The following is a 13,342-nucleotide window of genomic DNA, read 5'->3' on the forward strand; positions in this document are numbered from 1 at the left end:
ATAAATGAATAAGTTTAATTAATTAAAGATAATAAAAAGGCAAGCATTTAATTGATGGATAGCTTGCAATTTCAGAGGCTTAGGCCATTGTCATCATGGTGGGACATGGTGGCCTGCAGGCTGGAACAGTAGCTGAGAGTTACATCCTGATCTATAGGCAGAGAGAGAGTGAGAGAGACAGACAGACAGACAGACAGACAGAGACCCATAAAGAGAGACTGGGCCTGGCATGGGCTTTTGGAACCTCAAAGCCCACCCCAATGACACACCTACTCCAACAAGACCACATTTCCTAATCCTTCTCAAATAGTGCCACTCCCTGGTGACTAAGCATTCAAATACATAGCCTATGGGGACCATTGTTATTCAAACCTCCATACTAGGTAACTATGAGGCTATGAAGCCATGAGACAGGTGCCCTCTCCACCAGGGGTCTACCCTAATGACAGAGAGGTGATAGGGTTAACCCTGACCCCAAACTCATGGGAGTCTTGGCCCTCACCTCAGCCTAACTGTCCATTGGTCTCCCCTGTCAGTGCCCAACACACGTGAGGAAGCTACACTTTCTCCTGTGGATGGCTCTACAGTCTGGAGAGGGCTCACCAATACTCCAGAGTTTGCTGCTGTCCCATTTCCTGTCCCTTTCCATAAGCATCCTCCAGGGAGTCAGGACCCTAGGAAGTTTCTCTACTATAGCTTGAGCCATGTGAGGCAAGCAAGACTGTGAGACTGTTCCTGCTACACACTCTGGCCACTATAACTCTAACAGCACAACCCAGGGCCATGGGTCCCATGGCATGGGGAGCAGGAGCCACCTTGTAGATGGGAAGGGGAGAACACATAGCCCCCAGCCACCACAAACCATGACGAAAAGATCATTCCCATTCAGAGCGGGAACCACTGCCCCTCCCTGCCACAGGGTGGGAGGGTGACCGTCACCCACAGGCTCCAGTGCTTCCGTGGTTCTGGGGTGGGTAGGCAGCTGTCTTGCAATTAGACATGATTGCTGTCACAGCACCACCGTGGTCCTTGTGAGTGACTAATAGGAACTGAATGTCACTCCTATTGCTTTTACTGGCTAATTTGTCAGACTGTCAAGTACTCTGGGAGGTGGTGTGGAGGGTGTTACGTGACTCACTGAAGGCGCGGGGGGGATATGAGAGAGCAAGACAAGGGCCTTAGAGAGGGACAGGGGGAACCAGAAGTACCTGGCAGAACCAGGGGTTCTGAGGGATATGGGAACTAAAGTCACCCACCTGTCACATATCCATGGCTGATGAGTCCCTCCAGGCCCTACTGTATACATACATGTTTATGTGAAAGCTTGGGGATGTAGAAAACATGCAGGCCTGCCTGCATGTGCATATAGACACACTCACATGTGCACAAGGACACTTACCCAGAGGGCTATACACATACATGAGCATGCACACTCTCATGTAGTATGGACTTCCATGCAGACCAAATACACTGAGATATAAATCATGGGTCCCTCGCCTGCTCACACATGTAGCCACCAACCAGTGCCTTTAGCATCTGATGCCTCCATATCCAAGAGCCTCAGGGTTGGGGTGTGAGTTGCCAGGTGATATAGGGGCATCCATGAGCCTCTGCTAATGTGAGGCTAGTGTTAGGCTCTTCAGAGAAGGCCTGGTTATCATGGTGACTTCCTGTTGGCTAGGACTAACAGATGGATACTTGGCACCTGTCCTCTAGCCATCCCTCTCCCTCCCTGCCTTGCTTGCACTCTGACTTTTGGTGCTCTCATCTGGAAGTACCACCCTCTGACCTAGGCCCCTTGGCCTTTGAGAAGGCTACAGATGTGTGACTCAAAGCCATCTCCCAGTGGGAGCTCACAGAACGGTCCTCCAATCTCTCAGCAGATGCAGGGTTCTTTGGAAGGACCAGAGCTCCTGAGAGCTGCCGTGGTGGCTCCCAGGAACCCGCTCTGAAGATAAGGAAACTGAGTCCTAAGGTATGAGAGGCTGAGCTGAGCTGGGGCCCTCTTCCCTACACAGTGGGTCTCCAGGACTGAGGCAGGTCCCACGTGATTAGGCAGAGGAAGAGTGTTAGTCTTACTAGCCAAAGATGAAAATGGCTTAGATGCCAAGTGGGTGGGCTGCTTGGAGGATACTCTGGACCTAGGTGGTGGGGGCAGACAGGTGGGGCCTTCTTGTGGAGAGGCTTCAGCCAGTGTTGAGACACGGTGGCTGATCCAGCAGCTCTTGCCTCTGGTCTGACTTCCAACTGCCCAATTATTCCTAAGTGCCTCCTATCGACCGCAGCCGGTGCTGTCCAGCGCATATTCTGTGCCTACAGCCCCGAGGCTGCTTCTCCATCCGATGGCCTTGTTAGGGCTAATTGCTCTGGCATTTGGGTCTGATGAGGACAAAAATGGCTGGATCCTGCCAGATGTCAGGGAGCCTCATTCTCTTTCCAGTCCAGTAGGTGAGTGGTGACAGGACACCTCAGCCCCCCACAAATGGACCTTAGTCATGAGACCATAAATCCCTGTCTGGTAGTGGGTCCCTTCCCCAATCTCCTGGGTGATGAGGGGTGTTACTTCACTTTCCATTCTGTATGGGGCTTACTCTGCACAGTACCCAGACAGCCCATCATGATGTCCTGAGCAACTTAAATCCCAGAAAGGGTCGCACTAACTTCAGGGCATGTCAGTTGGTGATTCCATGGACCTGCATCTCTATGAGCAGGAACACTGGCCCCAGAGCCCATTTGGCGACAGGTTTCTTGAGACCTTGGCACCCTATGTTCCTGTAGAGAGTAATTTGGGTAGACTTGTCAAAGTGGGTGGGGTACGTGTTTGTGTGCGTGAGTAGTTCTATAAGAATAGAGTATGTGGATGCATGAACGTAATATGTATACATGTGTGCCTATTTATATGTATGTACCTGTGTGTGTCTGTCTCTCTGCACATGTGAATATCTGTGTACACATTTGTATGTGCACGTGGCTGCCTCTGTGTGTGCATGTGTATATGTGCCTATCTCTCTGCATCTAAGTGTATTTGTGTGTCTACGTGTCTCTGTGTGTAAACACTGTGAATGCCTATATATCTGTGTATGCATACATATTTGTGTGCATGAATGTGTGCCTGTCAGTGTCTCTATGCGTATACCTATGTGTGTATATATTTATGTATGCCCATCTCTCTCTGAATGTGTGTATGTTTATGGTCATATGTGTATGTATATGCCTTTATACATGTGTTGTATGCCTATGTATATCCTCATATAGATATATGTGTGCTCATATGTGTCTCTGTGTGAACATGCAGGATTCTGTATGTCTATGGTAGACATATGTGCACATTTATGTGTATCTGTGTGTACATCTGTATATATGTGTGTATGTGTGTGTGTGTGTCTACATGTAGTCATGTTTACATGCTCATCTCATTTTTATCCACATGTGGGTACCTGTATGTGCTAATTTCATATGTGTTCACATGTGAAAACCTGTGTGTTTTCATCTTGTGCATGTTCACATATGTACACCTATGTGTGCTCACTTAGTGTGTTTCTACATGTGGACATTGTGTAGTCACCTCATATGTGTCCACATGTAGACACCTGTATGTTTTCGTCTTGTATATATCTGTGTGTGGATATCTGTGTGTTTTCATCATGTGTGTGTTCATGAAGATTGATGTGGGTGTATGACATTAATGTGCCATATATTTGCTGAGGATCTTGCAGAAGACCATGGTGCTGGTTGGAGGTGGCCTTTTGGCCTAGATTGTGGGAGCATATGCCCCAAAATGCACACAGGTTTCCACAATACTCAAAGCTGTAGGGTAGAGCTGGGTTGACTAGTGTAGCTGGGGTCCTAGCTCCAGGAGCAGGAATCAGGACACCCTGCACCAGACCCCTGCCTCTTCTATTCCTTGGTTTCCTGGGCAGAGAGGCCCACATGAGCAGGGTGTGTACAAGATAAGGCAGCAGCCTCCACACCAGGCTGAGATCTAGCCGCACCGAAGCTAGGGAGTGGGTGTGCTGTCATTATGGACAATTAAGCATCGTGCTGAAAGAGGCTGTGAAGAAAGGCCCTGTGTTTTGCCCGGCTCTGCAGGCCTAATCACTGTGGTGACAGAGTAGGGTAATTATTCAAGATGACTGTGAATGGCACAGGCGTTGCAGGGGTGCAGAGGGCTCAAAAAGGAGGGAGGGCTAGCTATGGCTCCCAGTACCCATCTGAGCCTAGAGTAGGCAAGGGCACGCTGTACCGGCCTTGCACTTCAGCCCAGTCTCCTTTCTTTACTGCTAGGGGCCGCCTCCTGAACACCCCCTCAGCCCTGTAGGCTTGACTTTCAGCCTGTATGCTGTCCAGGGAGCCCTTGAAAACCTCTCCTCAACCAATCAGAAGCCTCCCCCCAGCCCTGCCCCCTCAAGTGTCTATGCTCCCTCAAAGTGAGGTTTGACAGCTACAGTTGGGGGGGGGGGCTGAGCCCCACCCCTGCTATCTTCCTTGAGTACTGAAGTGTTGAGAGCAGGAGGACCCAGACTAGAGACTGGCTGTATGATCCAGGGAGTTGTGTGTTTCTGGGACTCAATTCTCCCTTCTGTAGAATGGGCTTGTCTGAAAGTGGAGAGGAAGGTGCTCTCTGAGGGCTCTGATGTGAATCACCAGGAGGAGCTCATCCTGAAATGTACAAGTGGCAGAACAGAACCCACTTGGCCTTTGGTGAGCTTTGAGAGGAGGTCGGGGGCCTCTAACACGCAGCAGGGCTGAGGCCTGGAAGCCTGACTAAGGGCAGGCTTGAGGGGTCTCTTGGCATCCTTCCTATAACGTGAATAATAAAAGATCCAGAGACTGATATTGGGGTTCAACCTGAAGATCATGGAAGCAAAGCAGCCTGCCACTAGCTCTCACCTCAAGCTCAGACTGAAAGGGCTGATCCACGCACAGGCTCCTCACCAAGTCTCAAACTGCTGCCTCTCCTCAGAGTGGCTGGAGAAAAAATGCCTCCTACTGAATACTGAAGAGCCTGCTTCTATCTTTTATACCCCTCTAGTTGTGGGATAAAAGGCGTGCGATCTGTTACTCTTTTAGACTGATTCAATCTTGTGTATCCCTGGGTGGCCTTGAACTCAGAAAGATCTGTCCACCTCCTAAACCTGAGTCCTAGGATTAAAGGTGTGTACCACAACCTCCTAGCTTCTGGCTCCTGGGATTAAAGGCGTGTGCCTGGCTTCTATGGCTTGTTGCATTCTGATCCTCTGCAAGTTTTAATAAATCAAATAACATATCACCACACCTTCCCATCAAACTAGGGATGGGATAGGGCTAACATGTCCTGGACTTCTCTGTGCCTTAGACCTGGACACAGTCTGGTGAGCCAGACCTGGTGTGTGTGTGTGTGTGTGTGTGTGTGTGTATGTCTGTGTCTGTCTGTCTGTCTCTGTGTATCTCTCTCTTTCTCTCTCTCTCTCTCTCTCTCTCTCTCTCTCTCTCTCTGTGTGTGTGTGTGTGTGTGTGTGTGTGTGTGTGTGTGTGTGTGTGTGTGTGTGTGTGTGTGTGTGTAGATATCCCACAGATAGTATATAGCAGCCTGGGTGTGCTACCTGGCTGGCCATGAACAGAGGCAAGAGTCTGGGCAGCAATTACCTCCCAAGAGAGTCCGAAGACATCATGTTCTCAAGCCTAGGCCAGGTGCTACTTGGGTGAACGCAGACACAGACAAGGGTCTGGAGAGCACATACTTCCCCACTCTCACCTAGCTTCTATGCAAGCACCTCCAGCCAAGGCAAGAAAATTAATTAAAAAGCAATATTTGTGTCAGTGTAAGACATTTGCTGAAAGGTTAAATCCACATTCGTGGAGCTGTACAGCAGCCCCCTATGCAGTGTTGGATACAGCCCCCTCCTACCCTGTGCCACCTGAGTAAACACCAAGCTGGGTGGGGTGGACCAGCCTGGGCTTGTCTCACCCAGGAATCCCCAGTACCCTCCAAAGAAGGATCCTTGAGGGGCATGCAGACCTGAGAGGAGGCTGGGCATGGAGAATCTCAGGATGGGAGGTTAACGTTCAGCCAGCTCTGCCTTCAGGGTGGGAGTGTCTCCATGAGACCCCATTCTGAGCTGTTGAGAGCACACAGGCAGGGGGGGGGCGTCCTGGGATGCCAGACAGGCCAGGGCTATAATGGGCACACAGAGACAGGAGTGGCCCAAGCCATCAGGGTTACTGACACAGGGAGAGTTCAGAGAGGGGCATGGGGCATAGGCGGCGGGGGGGGGTTCATATAATAAGAGAGAGCAGGCACTGCAGAGTCAACAGTAGCTGAGCTGGGGTTTATGGGATTCATAGGAACTTGCTCAGAGAAGGTAGGTGAGAGATGGTTTATTAATCTGGATATCACAGAGTCCCAGATTCCCCTGGAACAGGAATTGTGTGTGTATGGAGTGGTGGGTAGAGGGTTGGCAGGGGAGGTTAGGGAGATTTCCTTTTGTACTGAGTCTTCATTTATCTTGCTTCCAGAAGGTAATGGGAGCCACTGAGGTTTGCAGTGCAAGGCAGATTGGGGGAACTCCCAGTTCCTGCTGTGAAAGAGAGAGGTCTGGTCATGGTGAATACAGCAGGTGGTCCCTGAGAGCCCAGCGATGTCTAGCAGGTGGAGTGAGACTGTACCGTGATCAACTAGAGAGCGAGTTTACTGGGGTTGGAGAGTCCAGGGATCTTGCCATTTCCAATGTGCTGGTCCTCAGAGCTCCAGGGTGGCCATTTTCAGGGTGAGCTCTGTCCTTTGTGCACTTCTGCTGACTCTATAACATCCAGAGGGACAAGGGAGGTACTCTTCCTCAGTTCCCTTAGTAAGAGGGCACCTTTCCCAGAAGGGTTAGAAGAAAATGACCCCACGGAGATGCGATGGGCCCAGTGTAACTCATCTGCATTGAGAAAGGTCACCCCTGCCATCTCCTTGGAGACAGTTTCCTTGGCTGAGGAAGGTATGGTGGGTCTTTGTGTAAGTGGGGGTGGGTGGTAACCAGAAAACAAAAGCTCACTTGATGTGAGACCTTGGGGTGCCACGGGAGAGATGATTGCTGAGTGTGCCTTTACATGGGGGCCAGCTGAGAATGGGGCTGCAGCTAACCTGAGACCATGTGCCGGGGAGTGAGTCGGGAGAGCCTAGAACACTCATAACTACAAGGAGAGGTCTGCTCCACAGGAGGTGAGGTCAGCCGGCCCTAGGAATATGCCAGGGGCTAGGGTTGGCACCATCTCCTGGGCAATGTCTTCAAGGATATGATAATCAGGGAGGTAGGAAACCTGCAAAAAGTGGGCCAGTCTTGGAAACACTGTAGAGAATAGCCTTCTGGAATACTCCGTCTCTCACAGGACCTGCCTGAGGATTCAGCCCCAGTGCCAGCACATACAAGACCAGGACAGTGAGTAGATGGCATACTTTATTGCATGGGGCTGGGGGAACACAACCTGTGCCTTGAAGACAGACAAAAAGCCACCAAGGGGCTTCTGCACCCACTTGCCCCCAGGGGTTATAGTTTTCCTAATATGAGCCCTTGGGAATCCAGCATGACCCTACTTGGTGCCCTGGTTTGGGCAGAGGACCTTATCTGTCTCCTGCCCTGCAGAACACCAGGCGGCCCCTGTCCTCATGCCGTGCCTCGGGCTGAGGGTGATTCAGAGGCAAGTGCCTGTGACAGTGGATGCAATTAGATCTAATGGGACGGAGGCCTTTCTCGTCGCCCTCGCTCTGTGCCCACCCCCGCCTCCCTCAGGCGCAGCAGGCGTGGAGAGGATGCGCAGGAGGTAGGAGGTGGGGGACCCAGAGGGGCTTTGACGTCAGCCTGGCCTTTAAGAGGCCGCCCGACCAGCAAGGGCTGTGGAGACAGAACCCGGGACCACCAGGCTGCACTATGCCCACCCCCAGCGCCTCCTCGCCGCAGCCCAAGGGCTTCAGAAGGGCCGTCTCTGAGCAGGATGCCAAGCAGGTCGAGGCCATCACGGTGAGAAGGGCATGCTGTCACCCAGTGGTATCTGGAGCAGCTTCTGCACCTGTGGGTGGGTGGATACCCCAGGCTTGGAGTTCACCCGGTGTCTGGAACCTAGGGTTGGAGTGGGTCTCTGTCCTATCTTGTCCCAGGGTTAGTTTGGGTCCTAACCCTGGTAGATATTCCTACTCTTGGGGAAGTGCCTCTGCTGTGACCTGATGGACTCCACAGGGGAAAGCCAGTGCCTGTTGCCCTGTGCCATCCTTTCTGGGGCTTCTATGGGTCCTATTTCATGAAGTAGGGGGATAATTTCCCTCGGGTGGTCTTGGGAGAGAGCCCTATGATTCAGGTCCCCCTCCAGGAGTCCCCCACAACTGTGTCTGCTTTCTTTGGGTTCCCCAGGCTTGCCTGCCACAGGGTATGGGGTTCCTTCAACCTGGTCAGTAAATGGTTGTTCTGCCTGCTGCCTGTCCATAAACAGGACATGGGCCCAGGTTCCACCGTGTTAGAAGAGGTCCCTGGCTCTGGGGCAATTCCTGTCTTCCTTTCACCCTTCCCACCTTCCACTGCCCTGTACCTGTGTTGCCTGTGTTAGGACCCCAGGGATCAATGGGGAAGACACCAATGAGTCCCTTCTGCCAGCCTGGACAAGGGGGCTCCTCAGTGCATGAGGAGGGCTTTCAGATTTTCCTTAGAACTCCATCTAACCATCGCCCTAGCTTGACAGAGCCCTTAATGAGACCAGTGTGACCTTTAGAAATTTAATTTGCAGGCACTTCTCAAGAGACAACTGTGGGGTCAAAGTGCCCCTTCACACTTCTCAGCTGCATGGCCCTCCCCTCAGCCTCCTTGGGAACCGCCCAGTGGCATGCTCTTCCCAGGGAACCTGTGGCTCTGGCTGTAGGTGTCCAGCAAGAAGTCAGGAGGGGGCTCCAGAGGGGATGCTTCTCCCTGTGACTGTGACATCCTTAAAGCCCAGGGTGGCTTGTCATTTCGACTGAAGAACCCAGAACCTTTTGGGGAGCTTGGCTCCTCAGTCAGGTCTAGGTATTGGGTGTTGGAGTTCTGGGTGTTGGAAAATTGGGCACACTGGTTCACAGCTATCACAGACACATAGCCAGCAGAAGCCATACTGAGGTAACCCATACTTAGATCTCGACAAGGTAGCCAGGAGGAGGGGGTGGCAGAGGACAGTAGAAAAGGGATAGGGTGGCTGGAGACATTTTCATGGGGCCATTCCCAGGTAAGAGGGCAGCACGGACAGGGAGGGAGCCTGCCTAAGAACCAGCCCCATGCCTCTACCAGAGAATCGGGAGGGGAAGGATGCCTGTTTTAGCTGAGTGCGTACAGTACGCTCTACCTGAATGGATCACCCAAGCTACCTACTGCCCAGTGATGCCTGCGGCTTTGTGCTCTGTCAATTCTGGGCTCTGGGTGCTGCCATAGAAATCAGGAAAAACAGCCTGAGTCACAGTCCTCTCTCACTAATTCAGTTAGGTCTATGCCCAGGAGGCAGGTGACAGAGCACCTCTACTTTGGAAGATGGTGGCCAAGGAGCCTTTGTCCTCCAATGTGTGCCCAGGCCTTACTGCCCGCTATGCCCAGTCAGAAGTGCTCTGTCTTCCATCCCTGCATGTCATCCAGTGGTTTGACCAGGGCCCCAGCCCTGGAGGCAGGATTGGTGGAGACACCATCATGGAGACACAGGCATATCTCTGACCCCCCCCCCAGTCCCCAAGGTTCATCGGGCGACGGCAGAGTCTCATCGAAGATGCTCGAAAGGAGAGAGAGGCGGCAGCAGCTGCAGCTGCGGCGGCTGCAGTAGCCTCCTCGGAACCTGGGAACCCCCTGGAGGCTGTGGTATTTGAGGAGCAGGATGGAAAGGCTGTTCTCAACCTGCTCTTCTCCCTGAAGGGTACAAAACCCTCCTCACTGTCCCGGGCTGTGAAAGTATTTGAGGTGAGGCCTATGGGCTGGCTGCTGGCTTGGTGTGCTGTGGCAAGCATGCATAAGACATCTAAGAATGGCTGTTTCCCCCTCCAGGGCAGGAATATGGCTGTTCAGGCCTACAGAGGCTAGGTCTCAGGGGCTACCCTTCCTCAGCTGCTAAACACCACTGCCATACATGGAGCCTCTTCCCTACCTACCCAAGGGCCCATGAAGCATCTGATTGCATTACTGCTTTGGCTAATGACCTGCCCCCCAGAAAAACTCTCAAATGACATTAAATCCAAATCCCCTATAAGGTCCCAAAGTTGACTGCATGGCCAAGTGTTTTGTTGCTGGACAACAGAAGGTGGAGGAGAAGTCAACCCCTGTCTACCAGTCCTGAGTATCCTAGTTGCTCTGTCTGGGCCTAAGCCTTGTGTCTTTGATATGGTGGAGTAGGGTCCAGTCCCTTGGGTGTGGCCAATAAGCCAAATAAGACCATTAGGGGGTGGGACCTTCCATCAGCAGGAGAAAGGCTATCTGGTATGACCTCCAGACAGACAGACAGACAGACAGACAGGAGTATCCATAAAGGGGAGCCAAAGGCACAGCTGCGATGATTCCTGGATGGATGCATGAGACAAAACCCAATCTATGGGAGACACATTCCAAAATTCATGTGGTATGAACTGACCAGGATCCTTCATCTAGGGACTGACCCTGGTCTCTGGAGCAGGGAGAGCCCAGCTTCTGCCTCTCTCCATTTCATCCACCAGGGCTTCTCTGACCCATGTACTTCTCTCCGGAAGCTGATTCTCTCCTTGCCTTCATTTCGTAAGGATCTGCTAGGGAGGGGAGGAGAGGAGGAAGGTGTAGCTTTGAATGCCCACTCGTGTCTCTTCTATGGTGCCGTGTGTTGGGCACTGGCATTATTCTTAGTCACAGCTAAGGAGACTGAGACAGAGGCTAAGCCGCTGGTTGGGGTCAGCATACCCCAGCCAGTCCACTCTGTACTCCAAAGGCTCTGAACAGCTGATGGATGATCTTGATGGCCTCTGCAGGGGGTGTCCACAGGGGGACCCTTCCTCTGGTTACACTGAGGTCCCCAGGGGAGGGGCTGGCCAAAGCTTACCTGGCTCCATGAGGGAAGTTCCCTGGTTCCCTTCTGTGAGGTCCTCCTGGATTTGACCCTGAGGATCTGGGGGATTGAGGCCTACTGGTCCTCCCAACCTCTGGGTTCCCTTTCCTCAGAAACGCCCCCATTAATGGAGGGTGAGGCTGATGGAAGCAGGCAACACATCCACAGTGGTGGGGGGGGGGGAGGGGGACACTGCACAGGACTGGGGTCAAGACTTGCTGGGGTCAGCATGGTCCACTCTGACCTTCAGGCTGAGAGAGACCTGGTGGCTGTGGGGCAGGGAAAGGGCTGGGGGCCTGAGCTCCGTCTGGGACCAGTGAGGGAGGCAGGCTCCCTAGATCCCCTGTCTGCCCACAGAGGTCCTCACTCAGGGGGAACACTGGGTAGGGGTCATGAAAGAAAGACCTGGAGGTCCAACTTAGGGGAGGGATATCTTCTTCTGCGGATGGATACCAGGTACATCCCAGAGGATGTCCCTACTGGTGTTTCCCAACCTTCTTCCCTTCAAGTCATCTCAGTAAAGCCTTCTCGCAGCTTGGCCATGCTAATGGAGGCCCACAGCACTCAGCTTCCTCCAGCCCTTGGGTGTGATGTCCCTCTCTCTAGCACTCCCTGTCAGAGGAGCCTGAGGTCCGGGCCTTTGACCCGGAAGCAGCCGCTGTGCAGCCCTACCAAGATCAGACCTACCAGCCGGTGTACTTTGTGTCGGAGAGCTTCAGTGATGCCAAGGACAAGCTCAGGTGGGTAAGGCCTTCAGGAGTGAGCCTCATCCCACCTCACCTATGCAAGCCAGACCTTGTCTCCACTTGAGAGCTCATGTTGTACCCTCAGCAGCAGCCCCCTTGTAACAAGTGTACATGCTCCAAGAGGGAGCCTAGAAAGTCTTCAGAGAGGGAGCACAAGGTCAGACAAGGTCAAAGTCAGGTCCAGGCCAGCCTTTTGGGACCCAGCAGAGCCTGAGTCTCCACTCTCTGAGCACCACAGAAGGGGATGGACACAGATAAGGGGGAACAAGAGGCACAGTGGTAGCTAGGAGCTGCCATGTGGCCAAGATTATAGAGGGAGTGGGCAGTCCAAAGACAGGGGATACAGTACACAGGGTCTGAAGAGGGGAGAAGAGACTGGTAGGATGCTCTTCGTTATGTCTCTGGGCCAGCTGTACTACACCTGGCGTGTCTACACCCATTTAGGGACTCTCTAGTCAAGGAAGGTTTTCTGAAGACAGAGACCCAGCTGAGTGCCCTGCAGAGGCCTGCCTGTAAGAGGTGCTGGAGCCTTTTCTTTTACTATGGCCTCTGAGGTGGCTTTAATCTCCTGAGTGTCTAGAATGGGCTTTGGGGGTTTGGGAAACTCAGAAAAACCATTTCCCATGCTCCCGGAGGTTGCAGACCCTGTCCCGAGCCACCTGACTCCAGTTTGCTTTCTCATCCCCACACCCGATTTCCTGTGATTGAAGGGTTCATACTGGCTTCTCTCCTCAGGAACTATGCCTCCCGTATCCAGCGCCCCTTCTCCGTGAAGTTTGACCCATACACACTGGCCATTGATGTACTGGACAGTCCCCACACTATCCGGCGCTCCTTGGAGGGGGTCCAGGATGAACTGCACACCCTGGCCCACGCACTGAGTGCCATTAGCTAAATGCATAGGGTGCCACCCACAGGTGCCAGGGGTCTTTCCCAAAGTCTCCAGCCCTTTCTTCAACCTTCCCTGACCCAGAGGCTTTCCCATGCTTGTGGTTAGACCATGGGTACTCCCAGAATCTGCTTGTGCCCTTTGATGGGCTCCCCCATGGAACCTCACTGCTTCTCAGCCCTGTGTATTACAACTGCATGCACTCCATGGTGGCCCTGCTCTGCCCTCTGCCCTCCCTCCGTGCTGTACATCACCCTGGTCATTGTCTCAATAAAGGAAGGAAAGGTCTCAAGGAGTGCTCCTGGCCTCTGTGTCACCACAAAGGTAGTTCTTGGCACTCATACCTGCTCCAGCTTCACTTGGAGGTTTAGAGGGTTTCTTCTCCTACCTCTCCCTTCCAATTCAGCCTCCTGGACACTCCTGTCCAAGCAGAAGGCTCTGGTGTCATCTCCCTGCCAATTCTGAAGTCTCAAACACTACTACCCCTGTTCCCAGGAGTCTTAGGCACCAAGGAAGTAGGCAGAGGGATGAAGAAAGCAAGCAAGACACAGCAACAGTGGTGCCCCTTGGGAATCATACCTAATGAGATCCAGGGGAACACTTATGTCCCAGTAGAACTCTGAAATGTCTTATACCTTGGGAATTGCTGAGGAAGATCTTTAATTTAAGTGAG

General features: G+C 52.6%; 1 protein-coding gene across 1 annotated transcript; it reads left to right on the forward strand.

Moving 5' to 3' along the window:
• The first annotated feature begins 7,615 nt into the window (after window positions 1-7,615).
• Th (tyrosine hydroxylase) lies at window positions 7,616-12,919 on the forward strand. The gene is made up of 4 exons (XM_027409172.2): window positions 7,616-7,982; window positions 9,699-9,926; window positions 11,641-11,774; window positions 12,516-12,919. Exons 1-4 carry the CDS (start codon window positions 7,683-7,685, stop codon window positions 12,673-12,675), a joined length of 822 nt encoding a protein of 273 aa, XP_027264973.1. The 5' UTR covers window positions 7,616-7,682; the 3' UTR covers window positions 12,676-12,919.
• The last annotated feature ends 423 nt before the right edge of the window (window positions 12,920-13,342 follow it).

The sequence above is a fragment of the Cricetulus griseus genome, chromosome 3, assembly GCF_003668045.3.
Source record: "Cricetulus griseus strain 17A/GY chromosome 3, alternate assembly CriGri-PICRH-1.0, whole genome shotgun sequence".
Lineage (NCBI taxonomy): Eukaryota > Metazoa > Chordata > Mammalia > Rodentia > Cricetidae > Cricetulus > Cricetulus griseus.